At 40.1% G+C, this 24,506-nt stretch overlaps 1 protein-coding gene across 7 annotated transcripts in view; it reads right to left on the bottom strand.

Annotated features, from left to right (window-relative positions):
* The window catches only part of grid2 (glutamate receptor, ionotropic, delta 2), a 509,848-nt gene that overhangs the window by 178,237 nt on the left and 307,105 nt on the right, over positions 1 to 24,506 (bottom strand). For all 7 annotated transcript variants that reach the window (XM_071483176.1, XM_071483174.1, XM_071483175.1 and 4 more), the window contains 2 exons: positions 16,008 to 16,295; positions 3,388 to 3,593 (listed from right to left, as the gene is read on the bottom strand). In XM_071483176.1, the coding sequence (XP_071339277.1) occupies positions 3,388 to 3,593; positions 16,008 to 16,295 (494 nt within the window). The remainder of the gene's footprint in view (positions 1 to 3,387; positions 3,594 to 16,007; positions 16,296 to 24,506) is intronic.

Below are 24,506 nucleotides of genomic sequence, written 5' to 3'. Positions count from 1 at the left end.
TCTCTCCCTCTCTCTGTCCTCATTCTGCAGGTATCTCTGCCTCGGGAACAGCAGGATCCAGATCCACCACTACTCATCTTTACTATTACTATTACCTGTCTTTATTATTAATAACGCCATTACCGACACAGCTGTTCCTGGTCTCTCTCTCTTCTCTCCCCTCTCCTCCCCCTCCCCCTCTTTCTATCTTCCCCTAAACCCAACCGGTCGAGGCAGACGGCCGCCCACCCTGAGCCCGGTTCTGTTGGAGGTTTCTTCCTGTTAAAAGGGAGTTTTTCCTCCCCCCTGTCGCCAAGCGCTTGCTCGTTGTGGGAACTGTTGGGTTTTTCTCTGTAACAAAGTAAGGTCTTGACCTTACCCTGTAAAGTGCCTTGAGATAATGTATATTATGATTTGGCGCTATACAAATAAAATTGAATTGAATTGAATTGTTGTCAATCTTTCAATCTGACAAAATCTGACTTTTCAACACTTTTATATTGTTTATCAAACCTGATAAGGCCTACAAAACCAAACACTGGTTAGCCCGACACATAGTGTGCAATCAAGAAGTGTAGGCTGTTTTTAACACAGAACTTGTTACAGTAGCCAAAGAAATAATAACCAGGGGCCTGCAACAATGTGGTGGGAGTTCAACAAATTACTGTATATGCTTGTTCACAACATTTAGTTTTACGATCTTCCCACCTGTAATTGTTCCTGTGTTCATCTGCAGATCATTATGTCCCTCATTTTATTCCTTAAATTCTGAATTTCTCAACAACACCATCTAACTAAAACACAGAAGTTGTCCCTTCGTTGTTGTGTTTTCCTGCCTATCTCATCACAACCATGTTTGGATAGTGGGGATGATTACAGACACTGTTTCAGAGAACCTGTGGGCAAATAAGTATTGTTTGAGAACATAACTGAAAACAACGTGAGCATATTCCTTCAGGTTTGGTAAAGTTAAAGCACAAAATCTACTTGGTTAGGGAAGGTTAGATTTGTGCACCTCCTTGCATGTTCTTAATTGTATTTCATCCTCTAATCACTCTCTCAATCTGCCATATCTCACCTCCCTGTCGCACTCCTTCTGCCAAGTTGCAGAATTTTGGAACAGCTTTCAGTTCACGTCTAACATCAGGGCCTAATGCATCTGGGTGGGAGGTGCTCTCTGTGACAAATGACCTCACAAATAACTCTGATGGAGAGAAAAAACAAGGTCCCAGCAATCTCTCTCTGTCTCCACATGTCTCTCTGCCTGCCTGTGTCTCTCTTTCAGCCCTTGTATCTGTCTCTCTCTCCCTCACCATCTTGCCAGGAAGCGAGGGAGAGATCTACGATCATCAATCTTATCCACCAATCTTTCTTATCCACCAATCCGTCGTGCGACACTTCATCTCAGAAACCCCTCTCCACTTGATGCCTGGCTAAATTAGATTAAATGACTTCTTTGTCAACCTTCCCAAAGGAGAGTGAGAGAAACTCTACTTGGGTTCTACTCACATAGTAAATATTGAGGCTGGCACTTCCATATCGTGTTAAAGCTAATGCAATTTTCCACATCTATTGTAGATCAGAGCTCATTTAAAAAATAAGTGAGCGGTAATAACGAGGAATTCAATCATCAATTTCTGAATATTTTGAATCTGTCTCACAGTTTTTTTTTGTCTTTATTGCAGTCCTTATTTTCCATTTAAAACGAATACATCTCTCTTGTTTTGGGGGATCTGTGAGGTAGATCATGTATAAAGGGACACAGATGATCTAACCTTGGTCGGCCCTCTCAGTCAAATGTGGTCATAGAAAAGATACTTAATGTTTCTGGGTTGTAAATTACAGCTATTACATGTGTGCTTGATACACTCTTGTATTGCCATTAGGTGCTGAGAAAGCAAAAATTGAAATAAAAAAAATACATTTACATCCATTAGATTATGCAGATGCACAGGCCCAACCTACTGAACCTGGTGTAGCGTACAGTTAAGTATGGGAGAAGCTGCATGCACAGTGCAATGCAATAAGAGGTTATTGCCTACAGTTTGTGTGCTAACTTGAGGGTCTCACACCTTCACAAAACTGCAGTACAATGTCCACGGTTTTGAGTTTTTTGTGTCCTTTTTTAATGTGTTTTTGCTCTCTATTGGCCAAAAATCATTCAAAGCAGGTTTAAAGGTTTCATTGGCGTGATCCAAGAGTGTGAAACCTTTGAGACACATTGTCACAGTCCTCTGGCCGGCACAGTGCACTTCTATGCGAGCACTTAAACACATATACTGACACTAACACACTCACAGACACACAATAACCCCCCCCCCCCCCATCCGCGTTACGCCCTCAACCAAATTAGATTGTGATTGCTCTTTCCGAGGTCACTTTTAATTAAATTGAGATGAGAACATGACACATGGGATTAAGACCCATCCTACCACTTCAAATTATGAATTCATAACTAATGCTAGCGCCTATTGCTTTCAGCCATGACCTCCATATCATTATGTGTAAGAGCAAAAGGAACTCCCCTAATTGCCTTCCTCTGCAGAGATAAAAACCATGTTGGGAGGGGTTGCACACGTGTGTGGGAAGGGAGTAGTTAAAACACATAATGTAATAAATATATTTAAATCTATATGTATCCTGTTTTAAGTAAGCTGAGCTATATGCCTTGTCTGTGATTGCACGCTAAAGAGAGAGATAAAAGAAAGCAAGACCAGAGGAAAGAAACTGAAGAATATTTTCTTATGTCGAATGTAAATTTTTATGACTGCCATGCCATGTTCAGGGCATCATGAATAACACTTCATTGGACTTTAGAGGACTATAACTGCTATATTTTTAGCTGATCTGGTTAATTGGTTGAGACACACAGAGCTAACTTTAGTCAGGGAAACATCCATGAGCCTCTTAACATGATTAGTGTATGTGTGGCAGTGTGAGACATAATCCCTTCAAAACACACTTGAGAACCTAAAATACACAACTGTTAAGTAAAACCAAAAATACTGTGTTTATGTGTACTGCTGTGTACTGCAGTGTATCTGTAGTAAACTGAGTTCTCATCCTCACTTATGTGACACAACAACTAAACCCTGACAAAGGCAGATCCTCCATTTGCTAGTATTTCATGCATACAGTCAACAGAGTCTACCTAATGACTTCAACTTTACTCTGGACATACTGGTAGACAAGATGCAGTGTTGATGTATTCAGTTAGATTAAGTTTGTCCAAAAAATCCATCCCTCATTGATTCCAATTTTCTAGCTCTGTATCAGAGCATTTAGATCCACAAGGCATCCTAACATCTCAATAGATAGGGCTGTGAGGAAAGACTGGACTACTGTTACTAATATTTTCCACTTATATTATTAACTGGAAAATGTGGGACCAAAAACCACTTTCCTTACCTCAGTGATAAAAGCCTTGGCAGTGGCTGGACTCATGAACAGCACAGCTCTGCGTAGTGTATCCCTGTATCGATGCAGCTCCTCCACACGCATTGTTCTGAACAGACTTGTGATCATCATGTTGATATTAGATTCCACCTTCTGAAGGGACACATCCATTCCCTGCTGAGAGGTCCAGTCCAGGAAATCTTCAATACCACGGATATCTGAAGAAAAAGAGATAGAGATCGAGGTGTGACTATAGATTTGGCTCTAGGGGGACAGAAATTCCACTGAGAGTCTTTTTTATGAGTGCATAAAAAAGTGCACTCATAATTAGCACAAATATTAAGACCATCACTGATGACTTCACACCAGATTTTCTGCTGTAGCTGGTTATTGGTTATCTTTCTGCTTGAATAGGTTCAGTAAATACCCTAATTCATGAGCTCTTACTAGAAGTGATTCTTTACTATCAGAGCATTTGCATCACCCAAATTTTATCCTTTGTATTTATCTGTACTAAGGCTTTTGTTGTCACAACAGTACGTCTGTCAGTACTGAATAACTCCTAGACAAGCCCTCTCTTACACATGCACAGACATGAAAATAAAAACACATGGTGGTGATTCATTAAATGTGGGAGGCATGTTTTTTTGCCTGTTTGATCTATTGATGTAGATACTGTGGTCCACTGATTTTGATAGACAAAATATCAGTAGTAAAAGACATACAAACATTTAAGTTTAAGTAAGATTTACAGTTCTACTGAAGAAAAGACCAACGTTTTTTTTTTGTTTTTGGTTTTTTTTTTTGCTCGAATGCTTTTCTTTGGTGTCCAGGATTTTCAGAACTGAAGTTTAAATCTTGAATTTATACTTTAATCTTAGCCATACAAATTTTCTATACATCCAGAAAGATGGTTTTCAAAGTCAATTACTTCAGTGCTATCAATTTAGTGGTATTTAGCAGTTGCTGATATAGTTGAAATTATTACAATTATTATGGTGATGATTAGCTTCCATAAATGGGTGAACATGAACTCCTGAATTCACATTTCTCAGTTTATTTCCAGTGGTGTTCCTCAAGGATCTGTCCTAGCCCTGTTTTTTCTCCTCATACATGCCTCCCCTTGGTCAAATTATTTATTCATGACTGCTATTACGTCTATGCTGATGATATTCAGCTTTACCTACAGCTAAACCCAAATATTATGCATACATCCAGACCTATAAGGACTGTCCTGACAAAGATTAGATGGTCAATCACTTCCTCCAGCTGAAAAAAACCAAATCTATAATTGATTATTGTGTCCCCCAATGACATAAAACCTTGACCAGTTTATGGGATATATGGGAGTGTGTGTCTTCTGAACCAAAAAAGACTGTCAGACCAGTGAATAAGGACAGTTTAAATTCTCAAATTAAATCTCATAGTGGTCAGACCATAACTTTTTTCCCAATTTTTGTCAATGTTGTGTAATATTGTAATTATGTGACTGAAAAAGTCTTAAGTGTAGTTACGTCCTTAATCATGAAAACAGGTTTTATTGTTGTGCTGTGAGGACAGGGGTGCATTATCCAATGACTGTCATTTTTGTTGAATCTAAGATATACTGCTACCGAGATGCAGAGAAAATGAATAACTCATGACAGTGTTAAGAGTTTCCATTAACGCGCCAAACCACTGTAATTATCTCTATTAACAGTTATTTTTGTATGATAACAAAACCAGGATGCTGGTGTCAGTATTTTTACTGCCTGGTCTCCTCTATACTTAATGAGCTACATTGCAGGTCAAGGTAATCCTAATTAAGGCACTTTGGTTGAGACCACTGCTAATGATGTTGGGAGATGTGCGTGTGTGTGTGTGGCTATGTAAAGCAACTACCTAATGATGTATTTGATATGGAAAACGGATGACACTGTCGTCATTGCCAGTGTCATGGCTAAGCAATTAACTGGATTGATTAGACTTGTTAAGGGCCAGAGGGCTGGGGCGATAGTGAGATTGCATCAATGCCAAATTTTGGAGGTTCAACAGCATATTATGAGAAGAGACACCATGCAATGTCATTGGTTCAGAAAGAAATTAATTTAGAAGGAAGACAAACACAATCCTGTGCACACACATACACACATGGCACTGATTTTAACAATATCAAACAGGCTGTGAGTTAAGAAGGTTAGGCAAGGACAGTGGGAGATATTTTGGACAGTTTGCGTGTGTGTTAGATATCACATAAACACCTTTTCCCACAGTGAGGAGATTAAGAGGGAATGTTGTCAGTCTTTTAGCAACAACAACATAACATGGGAAGGAAAAACTTGACAGTAGAGTAATCGTGGTTTGTGGTGGAAAGTTGAATTCTTTCTCTTGTAACTTCATTTCCTTTCTCGCACATGTACATAACAGCACAGTCATACACTTAAGCAGATGAGGAACTCCAAAGGACAGCTGGGCACCCAATCTGTTTACAAGGGTGTTTGAAATTGGAGCAGTGTGTAAATGTGTGTGTGTGTGTGTGTGTGTGTGTATGTGTGTCTGTTTGTGTGTATGCCTGGGCATATGCAGATGTGCATGTCTTGCTGTGTTAGCACAACATGGAATAAGTGAGTTCTAAATGTAATCATGGTTCATGGATCTACAATCATAGTTTGTATTTTAATTGGTTCATTGTTGTATCTTTTTGTGTACCTAGGTGTGTGTGATGATGATGAAAAAGATAGATGAGCAAACAGAGACATCGAAATGGCATCCTTAACGGGCAAACAACAGCTAATCTGTCCCAGAGCACAGAGTTATCAAGCTATTAAAATCTTATTACTATTATTAATTAGTAGAAATAATTATTTGTCGTAACAGTGGTAATTACTGCTAACTATATTATCACTGGCAACACAATCATCATCACCACTGCTGTGACTCCTAATAATTTCCATCCATACATAGCCTACGTTACACACAGACAGGCTAATACAAAATTAAGATAACATACAACGGTGGTTGGCAAGTGGCGGCCCGTGGGCCAAAACTGGCCAGCAATAATATCTGGTCCACCACATTATTTTGATAATCTGGTTTTTTTTTTCAATATCGAACTGACAGTCTCACATAAAGCTGTAGCATATATCTAAATAGAGAATCTCCTCCCAGCTGAGATGCTTATTATACTTTTATCCACGTTGAGAGTGAATGACAGTCACAACAGTGTTACATCAGGAGCAGCATTTAATGGTGCCAAGCTGCATAAACATTTCACAGTGTCTAACTGTTCTCTATGGTAAGAAAGATATGTACATTAACAGAATCAAAAAGCATCTGTCTGAAGAAATTAAACAATATAAAGAACCCAGTGCATAACACTTGGTTGCTTATTCTTATGCATCTCATGTCTGTTTTATATAAGGATTTTCACCAACATGTGCTTACCAGTCAGCCCTTGTGTCTGTAAACCTTGTCTGTGCTTTATGTCAGATCTTCCTGTTTTAGTGGCTGTATTATGGGCCTCTTTGTCACCTGTCAGCTATTCTCTCTGTCTGCCTGCTTGCCTCGGTGACTGACTGGACGGTTGGTCTGGCTTTATTTGCCATCATCAATCCTTTCTCCATGCTAGCTTATGGAACAGGTTGTGCGCCTAATGCATTTACCTTTCCCCTCTGTGTGAGGAGCTTAAACTCAACTGTCTCACTCCAGCTCACTAAAACTAACTGCACTAAAAACTAAACAATGTATTTATTAGTTACTTGTGGAAGCCTTACTTGTGTAATACTTTGACTAAACATTGCAATATGCATTGTTAGTTTGTATTAAAGAGGGAACTCTGTAGGGCAGTCATGAAAAAACAATGAAGCACGAAAGCTAAAGATTTAAGAAAATCTTAAGACAAAGAAGGTACACAAATAAATCAAAAACATTTATATATAATAGCTAATGAAATAAATTACATTTATATTAAAAAGTGCAAAACAGCAGCATAATTAATTATAATAAACTGCACAGGTTAGGAGATCCTTTAGCAATGTAGCCAGACATGTGGAGATTAGTAGTGATGTGTGAGATGTTCAGTGTAGGACTGTTTTATGTTTTATCGCTTGGACAAAAAAAAAAGTCTTTCAAATTTGAACATATCCTCATCCAAGTTTACATAGTAATAGTCAAAAAGCACCCTCATTCCCCCCATCAAAGTTCGGTTGAGTTCCTGCTTCCTGCTGTTCAAAGGACACGGCTTAAGCATGTAGTCCCCACTGCTGAGCGGATCATTGGCTGTCAGCTGCTTTCCATCAAGGAGCTTCAGGACACCATAGCAGATAAAAAGACGGGTAAAACTGCCACCGACCTTGCCCACCCAGGCAACCATGTGTTTGAAAACATTCCTCAGGGAGACAGTACCGGTCCATTAACGCCATGATTACCCATCACCTCAACAGCTTTTTCCCCAAGCGCTGTCACCTCACTCAACCACTCCCCGGAGTCTCTGATGCAAAGACGTACTGAGCATCCCCTCAGTCCCAGGCCTCTTCATCCTCATCTAATATGGATGACTGTATTAATGCTGCAATGCCATTCCCTTTCAACTAAGTGGTTTTTGCAGCATTTAAAAAAAAACTTTTAGTGTCTGTATGACCCAGAGTATCCACACTGTGTGCCACAACGTTGACTGTAAAGTTTATTTTTTGCAGTGTTCCTCTTTGTTGCCTCTGATTTAAAGGATGTGCTAGTTTGTAAAATGGAGTTCCAGCCATGTCTCCACAGAGGACGATAATACTGACTGCTTTCCTAGAGCAACTTTTATCACCTTGCAATATGCCATTATTAGTTTTCAAATGTTATAAAAGCGTAACTGAAGAGTCATTTTGCAAAGCAAACTCAATCAACTGGAATGGTTTCCATAATTCCTTATAAAACAAGGTTGAGGCATTGTAAGGGTCTCTGTGTCCTTTTCCCCTATTCGTCAGGCTTCCCTTGTTTCCCTCTATCCGATCTATCCCCCAAGTCCCTGGCTCAAAGTGAAAGCTAGAGGTAATGTAGTGTAGCAGCCAACAGCACACAGGGATTTCACCTGCATGTAGCGACCAGCTCAGAGGTGCTCTGTCTGTGTTCAGAAGCCTCCACTACTTCTTCCCCTGCCTGCTTTCCCCATCATCCTTCTCTCTTCCCTCGGTTTTCCATTTGCAACCCCCCTCAGTTTCCCCAGTTTGCTCTCTGTTCTCTCGGGCTGAATCTCATTTCAAAAGTATGTGAAGTCCAAGCTGTTATTCCACTCTGAAAGACAGGCTCTTTATCAAGTGTTGTGTCCATAAATTTAATGCAAGAAACTGGTTTTGGCAGCCCACCAACAGTCAGTGCTAGTTCCCTTTACCCGAAAGATCTGAATGATCATTCCCTTACCTTAATTTGTCAGTGAAGTGATTTGAAGAAAAGATACAATGGCTGGTTGAGACAATGCACAAGTCTTTGCCCCATTACATACTGTCTAAGTAAAAAAATATAATTAAAAAAATCATATAATAAAATAAGATCTGTCCATCCATCCATCCATCCATCATAACAGCTAGTTTGACTGAGCTATCAGAGCTACCAAGTTCTGCTCAGGCTTGCTCTACAAAAGGGAGTGAGGCCTGATTGCCCATTGTCCATATCATAATGCACGTTTTTTGCTACCATGGAATCCATGCTGACATGAATTAGTTTCACTTAGTGAGGCAAGCTGAAAGAGCAACGGGGTAGGGTAAGTGTGACACTGCATCACCTTTCTATCAATTTAAAGCCAGCTTGATGGGTCAAGGCCAAATTGGATAGCAGAGTAAAAATGCAGTTTCAACAGCTGGTAGTACATTGCAGTATTTTATACTTAAATAACTCTTTCAGTTGCTGTAAGGACCACAACATGTTACCTTCAAAAACTTCTATTGTAATTCAGTAGTGATTGAGAACTTTTTGAAAATGCAAAGTTAGCATTTTTTTCCGCAAGGAGTGGTTGCAGTCTTACAAGCCATCTCCCTGTCTTGTTTTTTTAGCAACAGGTATATTTAACATCCAATGCCCATACACAATAGTCACCCACTAAAACTTTTGATAGATTTGGATAGCACAAATTTTTTTTTTGGCCCTGATCAACACACACACACACAAATCTTTTAAAGGCACCATAGTCGGAACTTTCAGGGAAAGCAACTGTCTCATACTTTCTCCATCCTGTTCTGTTTGGCTGTTAGCCCAACATCCTTATCTCTTAGCTTTGTCTTTCCCCTCAGCATTTACTTCTGGCTATCCTTATCCCTGCCCCAGGCATTTCACTGTTGTATGGCTCAAAGGCAGTGGTTTTTGAAATATGGATTGCGCCTTAAAATGGACTACGGGCCTGTTTTTTGTAAGCGTAGGCCTAGAGAATTCATATCTCAGTTGAAGGTTTGGCAGAAAATGTTCAAGTACCCAGGCCTCAGAATCTGAACCTAAATTTGGGAAATTTACCTCCATATTGGAAATAAAATGCTTTAAGCCCTAAAGCATTAGTACTCCTCCCGGCTGCCTATTGGTCTCTAAATCATCTATTCCTTCAGATCTCAGTGCCTATCTCCGTCCACCACTCTTGCTTTTTTCCCTCTTTCTCTTTCACTCTTTTTTTCTCACAGCCCTAGGCTTCACATTCCCAGAGTCCCCACAGAGAGCTTAACTAACACTTGTAAAAAACCAACACTCTATAAAAGGCTTGGCACCTTTTAGGCGTGCATCACCTTCCCTATCTCCCCAAATCTTCTCTGACTTTTAATCCCCCTCACACCCCACACATCCTCCTTTCTGCCTTTCACATACCTTATGCGTCTAAACTTCTCTCCACTTCCTTCATCTCCCTTCTTTCTTGTTTTCTTCCAATTTTTATGGCATATTTTGATCTTGACAGTAACACTATGCCTTAAGCTACTTTGACATTGTCTGCACATACTATTAGATGATAATCAGTACTAAGCTGGAGTAAAGGATTTTAGATGCAAGCACATTTTTCTCAAAAACAAGTGCTCTGAGATTCTAGCCGCATTGACCGCTGAATGTAGTTGAGTTCTTACCCTTTTGCCAGAGGCAACTCACTACCATTGTTGTTGCTATACCAATGTCCACATCTATAATACATGAATTTCCTCTTTGAATGTTAATAAATGTCTATATTTATTGACAGTTTAAATGTATTACCTAGTTTTTGTGTTTGTTAATGTCACTTCTCCTGGGTCTGTGAAGAGGAAGAAGAAAAGCTATATTTTTCTTTCTGCTAATATAACCCATTCAGGAACAGCAGATATGATAAGTAATTAGAACTGTAAAACAGAAGCACAAAGTATCTGGGCAACAGGGTAATCTGTTTTCCACACAATGCTGTGCAAAATGATGAAGTCAGGTTCAAATGGCTCAAGCATGACTTGGGTATGTGGAAATTATGGAGAAAATATGGTTTACTTTATGTAGTGGATGAAAGCTTTCTTTTCCTGCTGCCCTCTCTGTATGCCCACAGCAAGTCCACCAAAAACCTAAACTTGACAATTTTACCTATTTGGAATACAGTTTTAGCTTCTTAGATGATGTCCAATAAGATGTGTTTGAAACAGTTTTAGTCTCTCTCTCTAACTCTATTTCCCCTGCAGTGTCCTCCAAGGGTGTAAACTACCTCTTTGTGGTCACACCTTTCTGTAAAAGGTTTTGCACCCTTTTTTGTGTTGTTGTTTTTGTGTTTATCTGCTTTCTTGACTAGTTTCTACTCTGCCCTACCTGATCTACTATGCCTTTAGATCTCTGTCCCTACCCCCCCTCTGCTTTACTATTTCTGTTTTCCTTTATATATTCACAATCTCTTTTATCTCATTTTCTCTCTTTCTCTCTGAACGATTTTACTCTGGAGAAGACAAAGTAAGACATGACCTCCCTGTATAAAGCTTGTAGATCTTTGGTGTTTGGCTCATGAGTGTACCTGTTTGCCTCCATTCCTCTGAATCTGCCTTTATCATCAACTTTCCCACGTCTCGCTTGGCATAGCTTTTATGTGTTTTTTACCTCCTCTTTCACCTCCCACCAGTTTTCCCCCCTGTGGCATCTCTGGGCTTCTCTACCGTTAGAAAAGATATCCATCTAAGGATTCATCTCTCATCATTTCTTGTTTTCTTTCCCCTGTCTCTATAAACAACTTTGTGCTCGTCAGTTTCATCGTGCATCCATCTATCCTTTTCTTCCTCCCTCCCTCACCTTTGTCCCTTACAATTCAGACATGATTCAAATGTGGCAGCTCATCACTTCCAGGTAAAGTCCAGACAAGCATCAATCTAAAGGCTATGGATTTGCAGACGTTTGCCTCATTAGTCCTCCTTTCTTTTTCCCTTTCACTCTGCTACCACAAGTGCCCTTCTCTCTGTGCCTTTTGTGTCACTAGTTCTCTCAGTCATATCCTCCCACAATAAGGCTATGTGACATAATAGGTCTGTATCTGGCGACTTCAAAGTAAAAATAGTTTCAGAAAAAAATGATCAAATTGGAAAATAATAACAATATTTTCTATATTTTCAAACATACAAGAGTTGATGTATAGAAAATCCATGAAAATCCATCATTGAAAGCATAATTGCTCAGCTATTATGTTTATACCTAAATGTTTTGCAATATTTGAAATATACTGTAAATATTCAAGCCAACAACCAGGGTATATGACAGCTGTCTCCCCTGTCAGATAATGACAGGGGAGACAGCTGTCCCCAGTATGATGAATCCCAATATGATGACTGAGTCTGCATGTGTGCCTGCCGAATTTAAAGATGGTTTTCAAGTAGTAGGGAAAAGTGATTAATAAACAATTTCAATCTAACCTGTTATATTCAGTATTTCTTCATTTACTGGAAGTCAAAGCATTTCAAAAAGAAAAATTCCACAAGTATTCTCTGACAAGCACCTGTTCTTAGTCTCTGCTTAACGTGTTACTACATGAAACTTTCAGAGAGATCAAACTGACACTGAGATTTTTACATAAATACAGTGAGTTTTCTTTGTATTCACACTTTAAAGTTCTACATACAGTATAATCCATTTTGGATAAAATCCGATTTTGTATCTGTCTCTTCTTTAACAACATAATATTACTTATTAAATTTTGTTCTATGACCAAAGCCTTTCTATGCCCAGTCCCTTTTCTTTCTCCTCTTTTTCTCTGCTCATCAAATACCTCACCCCTATCTGCCCTGGCAAGTATTTTTCTTTGTTCACCTCTACAAAGGGGCAGATGCAACATGGTGAGGTGACACTCCCACCATGTTGCATGTAACACCAACAGACACAATATGGGATAGACTCATTTTTCTATTCTCCTCTGTCCTATCACTCACTAATGAGCAGCAGCAATTGTGAACAGGGAGTGTAAAGATAGGAGGGAAGTAGATTTGAAGGTATGAAATTTTGTTTTAAAACTATTACCATGCTTCATTATCCAGCATGTAAGGTGAGAGAACCATGTTTAATGACCATGGACATGGGTTACAACCTGAACCCCTACTCACAATACTTTTTGCACATGGCAGAGACACAGGACACTGCAGCATCACTGCATTATGACAAGCCTGGTATAAATGGTGTCCTCATGAGGTGGGCACCATATTCATTTTATATTTAATTTAAAAACTGTAGAGCCAACACTTCTCACACTATTACTATTTTCTGTAGTATTTGAGTACAGGATTGGATTGGAGCACGCAGGAAATAAACTTACTTTGAAAGGGTGGCAGTTGTGTCATTTGTGTTTAATGTAATGTACATGTCTTCTTTTTGACTGTGGCAGAGTGGAGCACTGGAGTCCACCTTGGAACTCGACTCAACCTTAATGACTTGGACTCATACTCTGACTCAGGTAATGGGGACTCTTGGACTCCTCTTTGAACCTTGAATTGGATGTGGATTGAAACACTCCTCGAGGGACTCCAGACTCGAGGTTTAGTGACTTGGCTACAACACTGGTTGAACTTTAAGTTTACCATTGATAAGATTTAAGGCGTTTCATCATTATCACTCACTTTCACTTTTATTGATCAAAGCAGATATAAGCACTTTTCTTGTTTTTATCCAATAAAAGCATGGCAACCTAACAAGCATCACACTTTAAAACAGCTCTTTCATTCAGCTGTAACCTTTTAATAGTGTGCCTCATGCCCCTCTTGTCATTGGCTAAAAGCAAAACAAAACAAATCATCTTAATGTCAACAGTGTTATTACCACTAAGTGGTACTTCCCACATTTGCTCAACAAGGCCAGTTTGGCTCTGACTGGATTGTAGGCAAGGTTACTCAGCAAGTAACTTGTCAATCATGTTTTCAATATATATCAGGTTTCACAGTTTTAATACAAGAAACCAATGGTAAGACTGACAGATAGTGAAAGCAAAAAAAGAGTCAGAAAAAAGTAAGAGAGAAAAGAAAGGAAGATGGAGGTGGAGATAAACTATGAGAGGAAAGAGAGAGGGAGATAATAGAGAGAAAACATGTGTTCTCAGTGTCCGGAACGCACCAGTAGAGCTGAAAATAGGGATTGGGACAGTTGCACCGTTGCTTCATTTAAGAGGACACACTCGGCTGTCTGTTCTCTAAAGAACTCTCCTTGTACAGAGGCGAGGCCTTTTGGGAACATTACTATCATCTTAAAAGGCCATCTCTGTCTCTCTGCCTCGCTTTCTTGCTCTCTCGCTCCCTCGCTTCCTCTCTCTCTTGTGCTCTTGCTTCTCCCTTCTCTCCTTGAACATGGGGTGAGGCCATTAGGGAAAAACCACGATATCTTTAAAGGGCCTTCTTTGGAGAGAACAGCACTGCCTAAACCCAGAGGATCCATGTGCTGAATCAGTGGTCACAGAGCACAAGGGGGATAGAAGGATTTAAGTAGGGTGACAACATGTGTGTCTTTTGTGTGTGTGTGTGTGTGTGTGTGTGTGTGTGTGAGGATACTGAGTTGCTGCAGATTTCCATATACTGAAAAATGCACTCACCAACAAAATTCTGCACATAACTGTTTGTTTCAACAACTTGCAGTCAAGTACATGAAAGTTATATACCCATGGTCTCACACTCTATTATTAAGGAGAGGTCAGCGTGGTGCCTAAACTCGACACAAAGAATTCTCATTTAATTTATAAATCCTTTTTTAACATACTGATACTACATTGTTGTGCTGGGCTTCACACGTCATTCTTCATGGCTCAGTTTGACAATTGTTGTTATTGTGAAGTATATCAGTTGTCATGGTAAAAATTGATAGATGCTAAACAGTGTAAGAGACACACAGAGTAAAACTAGTACTTGGCACACTTCCATTGTTTTACTGTATACCTTGAGTCTGCCAATTACTGTACAGACTGGATGACGATCCTATATCCAAATGTTGCTCAGCATTGACGTAATTTAATTTATTGCACTGATCTGCAGTGTGAGACAAGCATTTCCAGACAGGCCACATTAGCCACTATTCAATAATCATCCAATATAAACTGCGTGGTAGAGCTCACTAGTTAGAATAAATTCTTATATGACATATTCAATACTCTGATAAAATACTTTAATGCTGTGAAAGATTGATTTTAAGCCTAAGAAATGCATTTCTAAACTATTCCACTGGAGAGTTCACTTTTGAGATCAATGCATACAGCGCATTAATCGTGTTAATTTACTACAATGAGGGAAATGGAGCCACATTATGGCTATAAGGGGTAAATCAACACTGAATCACCCAAGGCAGAAAGCTATTATGCTGCTCTCTATGGACTTAAACTGTTAGGTACGTTATATTTCTGTCCACTCACCAGTGAGTGATGTCACAGCTGGTGTTTTCAATTACATATCTGTTTTGACATCACTCACTGAGGTGTTATCCAAATTTCAGTAGTTTCAGCCCATTAGCAGCAGTGCACCATCAGTCCTCTCCCCTGTATGACTCAAAGTTAACTTATCTTTAAACATAATTTGTGCCAGAACATAAGGAGAAAATGTAGCAAAGATCTTATAGTACACCTGCACGCCTACACCTTTGAATACACCTGTACACATACAGAAAACAGAACAAAAATATTTCTGTCGAAGGAAGCTAAGAGACTGAAGAAACAAAGTAGCACTTTATAAAAGGGACATAGGGTGTTTCTCGTCTAATGTTAGAGTTAATGGACTGGAAGGAGAGAGGGTGAGGAGATAGAGAGAGACACAGAAGGAGGGTAAAATGAGACAGAGTAAGAACACACAGCAGACTGATGTGTCACCAGCATGAAGATGGATAAAAATACATATAAAAAGATGTATAAAAATACACATGTGGGCCTGATTCTGTGTTTCTCTGGATATGCATACACATGTTCATGTCTGCCTGCCATGTTTTTTTTTTTTGTTTTTTTTTGCCAGAAACAGGGATGAAGGGAAAGAGAGAGAGCAAGGTTTTTGACTTACATAACTATACATCCATTAGCTCTCTAATGTCCTATCATGCTGAGAAACCATTGATACTGTTACATCAGATAAATGCAAAATTCACACAAAACCAGTTTCATAGATTAGACCTACTATAGATGTTTGCTCAAGTGAATCATCTTCCTTATCTACTGCAGTGCACATAGAAAGACAGACAGATAGATGTTTCCTTACCAAAATCAGAATCATAGAAGAGGATGAACTTCTGCCAGCTGTACTCAGACACCACTTGCATGATGACCTCATTGAGATAGACAGGTGGGCGGACCATTAGGGTGTAGTCATCTGTTCCAGGGACGCGACTGGTGGGCGGGCAGGCAGAGCGGGGTGTTCCTGCTGGGGAACGCTGGATAAAGAGGTGGGGGATGTGCATGGCATCGGCCAGAGTCTGAAGGCTGCCCGCCGACATGCAGCCGATTGAACTGACCAGGGCCAGGATCCCACGGTTCATCAGCTCACAGGCTGGATGGAGGGGAGGGAAGCAGCAGAGAAAGGAAAGAAGGAAAGGGGAGAAGAAAAACAGAAGAGGAATGTTTTGTTTTATAAAGCATATAAAGACAATCATTCTAATACTCATTTCATGCTTGGAAGCACTAGTGATAAACAATATCTGTCACAACTGTGGACAACACCAATCATATTTTGATTCCAGTAATTATTTGTGCAAAGAGAGCAGCAAGGAAAATAATTCTTATTCTACAGGTCACCACACTGCAGCACCAACTGAAAGAGACAGGGAAATTGTTTTCTAGTTTCCACATGCATTGCATTGGTTTTTTGAGGCCCAAAGGTGTTCAATCCATGCACAAGCTGCTCTGTGGTAACTACAGATAGAGGGGGATGGAAACAGAGGTATACATACACATACATACAGGTAAAGATATGTGACTGCAGAGTTGGACCATTCTCTTTGCTACAAAAGCTGCTACAAAAGGTCATTAAATACAGATAAACCTCTAAGATACTCAAAGTACTCTCACGTCAAGCTGTCACAGAATAATGTCAGTTATGTATCAATGAATGGCAACATGGACATGATAAAAGTCAATATAAAAGTAGGGCTTTGTGTATAAAACAAGAATATAAGTCAAAACAACATAATACTTAACATTTATTGACAGACTGACACATGAGACCTGTATGATACAGGATGACAGCATCACTAAAACACTTATATTTATTATAGTCAGAGCAGGATGATTGATGTTTCTGCATGTTTTTCCATCCACCCTGTGACCCCCATTTCCAGTTTTCCATACTCACAGAAGCAGTCATCTGCTGATGGCAAGCACTATACTAGCTACTGAATCAAAGTTAAGTCAAGCCTTAAGGCTGAAGTGTTACAGTCACATTATTAATTGACCTCCAGGCTACTTCCTGACAATACAATATAAAGCAGTCTTGTATAGAAGATTACATATTAAATTATGCCTCTATAAAAAAGTGTATTAAATGTTGTACTATAAAACCATGTTGTAAAATTTTCCCTTCTCACGAGAGACTACCCACAGTCCCCCAGTTGTTTGTGCTCTGCTGCCTAAATGCTCCTCAGGTCTGAAACACTATCTGTGCTTATTTTCCCTCCTTTTCCTTGCAAGGCCTCTAGTGCTGTCAAAAAACACCTCTACCTCCTACCCTCTCAACCCTCTCCCCTGTTATCTCCCGTCTTGTCCAAAACAGCCCCTCTGAGTGCTTACCTTTCAGCCCTAATCATTTCAGAGCTGGGGTCTTGCAGTGATTTTCATTTTAGTTGCCTTACAGCGGCACAGAATGTTGTACACTGTCCTCAGTTTGGAGTCATCTGCCTTTCCCTTCCACCTCCTTCCCAACAGCTCTTCTTCAGCATCTTTCCCATTCCACCCACCAATCTCTTACTCACCATCTTTACTCACTAGCAGTTTTCTCCAGCATGTCTTGTTTACCCTCATGGCAACACAAACATCCATCTATCCCCTTCCCTTCCCTCACTCCAGCCATTTTGTGGTTCATCACCTCTTTATTCCTTTATTTTTTGCACACACCATTGCCTTCTACAGTCAGCTCTTCCAATGCTTTTACCCACATGGCCACCTGCACTTTGCCCTTTATGTCCTTGCCCCCATTTTCCATCCCTCATCCATCCTGATCCTCATTTCATCCCTCACTTCTGCTCCCATGTTGCTCCTCACTGTGTCCTTCACTGTGTACTAAGCACTAGACTTAGGTGTTTATTTCACTTCTAGCAGACTAAAACCCTGTCACACAAAAGCTGGTGGAAAAATAAGTTTAAGGACAGTACGGTGAACACAAACACACATACACACACGTTGCAATGACAATGTACAATGGCAAGAAAGCACAATCTAAAACACACACAGTGAGCCCGTATAATGCCTCACAGAGTAATCTGTTGACACTGCAAAAATAAAGCCAAAGAAAGAAAGTTTCCAAGAAAGAAAAGCCTGAGGAGATTCATGGTGCTTAGAAAAGAAGAATAAAACATTGTATGTGAGCATGTGCGTGTAAGAGAGAGAGACACAGAGAGAAAGAGAGAGAGGGAGAGAGACAGAGAGAGAGAGAGAGGGAAAACATGAGAGCTACACAGTATGAGAATATCTTCCATGTCAGCTGGTTTGCACAAAATCATGATGAGCTGAATTTCAAAGTGGTTTGGGAGGCTGAACTCTCAAATCGTGACAAACCCAAGAATGTGTGTCTCTCTGTATATTAATGATGCACAACATGAAGTCTGTCTCACTTCTTTTGCATAGTTCAAGTATCACTGATTCAACTTGGATACACTAGGTTTGAGTTGTATGGGCCACCTGGAAACTAATCTCATGTGACACTTGTCTCAAACAGTCTGCATTACTGAACAAAAAAAGCTGAATGCACAAGATTAAAGATATTCTGGGGCTGATCTGCTCAAAAGAGTCACAGCTTATGAGGTAAATTGGTTGCAGTTGTCACTCAAGTCTTAAGCAGTTCAGTGACATAAATCTAATTTGGAGGCAGAAGCTATGAATATATGAACACAAAACCCATTCTGTAATTAACTGCCAATAGTTTGTTAGGAATGATTTTCCTTTTTAGCAATAGCTAAAGGGTTATTTCAGGCAACCATTTCCTCATGCACTGATGTAGATGATTAATGAAGCTCAAGCAGTTTCAATCTCACTGCCCATTGTGCAAGTCCACATTTTGAGGAATTAATTAAAGTGTAACAATATATGATTAAACTTCACTAAGTCTCAGTGTACTGCTTAGTCATGGCCATTATTCTTAGAACCAATGAGCCCTGGACTCATCTTCTATCTACGATCGCCTTGGTGTTTGAGCATATGCATGCCTGCGGGTGTGTGTGGGAAGGTGCACCTGTGGATTTATTTATGCGTACATTAAGTGTGAATGCATTTTATGCCTGTGTACGTGAGTCTGCATTTCTCTGAATATTTGAGCCGCATAAGCCAGTCGTGTATCATAAGCTACATTATCCAGATTCCACATCCCTATTATAGCGGTCATGCTAACTAATGCTTTAGCTGCCTTGCTCTAGTCTAGCTATAGCGCATTAGCTTAGCATCATCAAGGCTTTGGCTAATGGAAGGCTTTGCTAATCCTCTACTTATTAGGGCACTTTGGAGAATTAGTGCCCTCATCCTTTCTACATCACACACTCTTGAGTCTGCAGGGGGCTTTCTAAGCACTAGGCTCATTAATACTCTTTGCTAATGACTTAAAGGGCCCGTTGCGCTAACCCAGCCCAATTTTACATCACTCTGAAGCAGGCAACAGTTAAAGGAGAGTGAAAATAAGAAAGAGCTAGATCTGCTGGTGCAGTAAAACCTGTGTAGTCACTTTGAAGAGTTTGACAGTACCTAACAAAAACACACCTTGCTGACATTATGAAAGGTTTAGAAGTATATGAATAATTCTAAAAAGTCAGTCCTGAGTGACTAAGTATGAGCTGAATGTTAAGCTGCACAGATGGATAACGTCATACCCCACAAACACTGTGTACAATGACTGCACTTTGAGCACAAAAAAAAGGTTTCGATTTCAGAGTGAGAGGTGTGTAGGAGTGCCAACAAATACAAAACGTAGCCATTTGGAATCTTTCACCTATCATCCTGAACCACAACCACCCACTAAACAACTCACTCACACACCACCACCAACATGGCCAACTCACACACAAGAACACACACACCGCTCCTGTACATGCGCAGTATTCTGACACATGATAAATCATTCTGGGATCAATCTCGCTAAAGCAGCTAAGGCCTGTCAAGCAGTCATGCAGAGGTGTTTATTTGAGGGATGTACATGTCAGTCATAGACAGAGACATGTACACATCCAAGAGTTCAGACTGTCAGCCACAGGGATTACTGTGGGAGTCATCTACTGTGCTAATTCATCAGCTCTGTGTTTATTTGTTTAGCTATTTTGCTGGGATGTCATCATACCTGTGTGGGAGTCCATCTCTTCATCAGACTTTGTATTTTTCTGTTTTTCAGCATCAAATGCTTGATTAATCCTGCGAGACTGCGTCTCCACAGCTTGCACAATGAGACAAATCAACTCATTCTCATGATTTTTCTTATATTCGAAGTGTAGTGAACCTCACACAGGTCTTGTTTACATGCAGACGTTTCTGATTAATGTTCTGTATGTCGGTGTGTATTGTACATGTGTTGTCTGCAACATCATGCATGTTATTGAGCTCCCTCCAGCTTCTCGGCCTGTCAGAACAAATGGACTGCAAGTACTTCACCTGCACCCAGGTGTGACTGATTCTTTTCTCTATCTGTGTCTCTCCAAGCAGCTCTCCACCTACCACACACTCACACAAACCATACACACTTCATCACTCTGATACATAGTCATTCAGTTTCTGTGGCTCAGTGACTGAGGATGCAAAGTGAGAGGAAAGAGATACATGTGTGTATGCCAGTGGCTTTAGAATATTTCTTGAGTAAGTTAGAAACTATAAGAGACTTAAATAACACTGGTAATACAGCTTTAAATAGAGTAAAATGTATAAATAGTCTGTCATGCTCCCTTTAGTTTGCATGTCTCATTTAATATCCCTTGAACTATCAGTGGGTGGATACTAGCCAAAAGGCGTTAGTATGAATTGACATACAGTAGATACAGAAACCTTATCTAAATGCTGGCCACATAGTAACACTTTGTTTGCCATGTCATAAGTAGCAAGCTCATAACAACAGCAGCTGTTCATTATGGCCAGGTAGCAGGTGGGGTGGAGTGGGATAAGGGGTATATCAGCTAAGCATGTTTCCTTTTTCTCAGGCTATGGCTTAGCTGACAGGAACAAGGGCAAGTCAATTTGTCTTCAACATGAGCGAAATACTCAATTATGTAAAGCAATAAGCTGAGACAGAGCCTATCTGCTGGCTGTAAGATGAGTATGTAATCATAATCAAGTGTTTGGCTTCCTCAGAAATTCACTGACAGAGTGAGAGGAAGTCCTAGCCAGTGCCCACAGCACTGTCATAGCAGAGAGTGTATCTTCAAGTCTAGTACATGTGTGTGTGTGGATGACCTACTTGTGTCTGCGTATTGTTTCATGTATTGTTCCAGATCCACAGCTCCAAACTGCTGCCATGCACTGTGCCATACACGGCTAAGCACTGAGTGGCAGAGAGAGATGCTTACTCACACAGCTGGCAGGCTGAAAATGTGCTCTGCTCTATATATGCCTGTGTGTGTGTGTGTGTGTGTGTGTGTGTGTGTGTGTGTGTGTGTGTGTGTGTAGCTCTGATATACACTCCTTGAGGGAATTAGCGTTTGAATTAATGTGGTCAGGGAGGTAGAATGAGCAAAAGATAACATGCCCTTTTCGACTTTGTTTCTCTAGAAATTTATCACTATAAGTTCTCTGACTGCTGGCACTTCCTGTTGCTGAAAATACCAGACCAATGATTTCTCGCAAACACAATCTGTTCTTATTCCTGCCCCCAGTACGCCTACCCACCCCCTACCCTGTTCCCATTAACATTTAATGGACCCCCTTTGGTCCCTTCTTCTTGTCACATTTAACATCATCTATTCCTAGCTAACTGGTGTCTTTGTGCCCGGGAGATGTATACATCCTCTCTTTCATTGAGCCCCCTGTTTTTTTTGTCTTCTTCTGTAACTCCATCTGTGCTTCTTCTCCCCATTACCTTCAACTGCCCCTCAATTCAGTACCCTTTACCACTGTATTTATCCAGTTATCACACTCCCCAGATGAATGCCCCCTTTCCCTTTTTTCCAATCCCCATCTCTCTTTTCTCTCTCTTTAATTTATACTTTCACTCTGCTACTATTCCTTTGCTTTGTTTTTTTCAATAACCCTTTCTTTTACCCCACTGATATTTCTACCACATCCTCCTTTTGTATCCATCCTCTACACCACTAGCTCCCTCTATTCAGCGTGAGTCAACTGTATAATTTCCCCAGGTTTTACCTTCCAATGTTGTTGAGCACACCAGATAAATGCCTCTTATCCACACACTGCTCTCCTTCCTCTTGTCTCTTCTCCATCCCTCACTGATCTCTCCTTCCTTCACCTTTTGCCACCCATCTGAACTCAACTAAATTATCTACTCCATTGTCTGAGATTGGTGCATGTACAGTAGATCTTCCCTCCATTTATCTATCCATCAACTCAATTGTTTGTTCAATCCAATTAAATGTATCTTATGCATTTTTTTCTAGCACCTTCTTCATTCTCTCTTGAAACCTTGCACTCCCATTTGTACCCTCCTTCCCTCACGCTATGCTCTAAAGGAAGTGAGATTTCCATGTCTTTTTTCATTATAAAGCAGGTATAATAATAATAATAATAAATAATAATAAATATAGTATAGTATAATAAATACTGTGAAGGTATCAAAATACTCAGTCCATGGAGAAATACACAAAGCCCATATTCAGAAACTGCACCTTAAAACAGGCTGTCAGGACTGTTAAGTTTGTCATGTCTCAATGAAACTGCTGCTGCCCAGGTAGAACCATATTTCCTCCCTAACTTCCCCATATGACATTCACACCGCCACTGGTAGATGTTCTTTGCATGCACTCGCCTCAACGTCTCCTATGGCCCAATCAATCCCATTCAAAACTTCACACAGTCTGGCAACAATGGAGGGGTAGAGTGCGCCTGCTCCTTCTCCTGGTAATCCACTTACCATATTTCACTCTTGTTCACCCACCTCCCTAATGTCCCCAGTGGTCTCGGATTCTACAGCCATGCATGATCCTCTGGCTGGCCTCGACACACACTGGCATCGTACCGGTCTGCCTGGAGAGTGTGCTGGAGGCAAAGACAGAGAGCTCCGCCACTCCTACATTGGACCAGGATGCTGCAACACTGCTGACAGTTACCCCAATGCTGCCAAATGATCCAGGCCTGAGGCTGGAGCATTTTAATCTGAATCTGATGGTCTGTTCAGCTCATTTCAGCGCCTACTGACTATCATCATTTGCATTTACCAGTGGGTTTTAACAAAGCTACAGAAGTAGTACCACTCATTACCTGTGTTTGGCCCGGCCATGCATCACTCAGAAAAGGGTCAGCCAATCAGAAGAGAGGCGCTTTGGCTGACCAACTTGTTCTAGAGCTCCAGAGAGAAGCATGAGAGAGGAGATGTAAAACTATATTGAGATGGTTTTTGGTACTTGAAACCACTACTGCATATTCTTATGGATATCAAAACTTCAAATAAAATGCAATTAGTGGAAAAAGTGGAAATATGGGACTTTTAGCATCACTTTGAACACCATCTTTTGCTCAAACAGTGATCTACAACAATTAACTACTCAGTATGTGAGTTTCACCACTATTTTTCCTCCACTAATAGAGGCAATAAAGATCCAACCTATACCCATGAAGACTTCAGAGTTTCACAGTTTTAAACAGCAGGTGAAAGAAAAGCTAAGATATAAGAGGATTGTAACTTTCCAACTGAAACTCAAATATCAAAATAAATTCAAGTGACATACTGTGATGAAAACCAGCACTGAACAAGTATCTTATCAAAGTACTTGTGACAGTGTTTGACTGGCATCTTTATATGCAACTTAACCACAGGAAATTAACATCCCTCCTCTTATCCATTTGATCTGCTCTTATCTCTTTTGCTTCCCTCTATTTCCCTTCATCCATTCATGTATCCATTCCACATTTAAGAGCCTTTTCAAGCCAAGCAGAAAATCATTTTATTACAAAATCTGACATAAAAAGGGTTCAGTTTTATGTACATTTCTCTTTCATACCAAGGCCAGTGTTAATTGTGCGTTAAGAAAAATTAAAAAAATGAAACGTCTGGCTACCTCCTCCTGTGCTCTACGAATTGGTAGAGAAACTCCACTGCCTTCATGTAATTGTGTAATTTTCTTTTCCTGGTGCCTGCCCACTTTTAGTATCATATAGTTCTCTTTTTCTCCTGATACTAATAACATACACCCACCATCCACATTCTCCAGGTCGTCTGCCATTTTTCTGCCATGTATTTCCTCTTAGTTCTGTACCTGCTGTCCCCCTTGTCATACTAATTTATCAGCAGCTCATTTTAGCAGTAGCTAAAAAAAATATTTTTAATGACTGACACAGATTTTTATCAAACAGAAATAAGGTAAAGAATGAAAATAAATTGCCCTTTGATCAGACTTGGTGTGAAAGGCCT

This window comes from Trachinotus anak, unplaced genomic scaffold (genome assembly GCF_046630095.1).
Source record: "Trachinotus anak isolate AG129_WGS33_773 ecotype Australia unplaced genomic scaffold, CSIRO_AGI_Tana_v1 ptg000008l, whole genome shotgun sequence".
NCBI lineage: Eukaryota > Metazoa > Chordata > Actinopteri > Carangiformes > Carangidae > Trachinotus > Trachinotus anak.
This window is presented reverse-complemented; position numbering and strand designations above follow the sequence as displayed.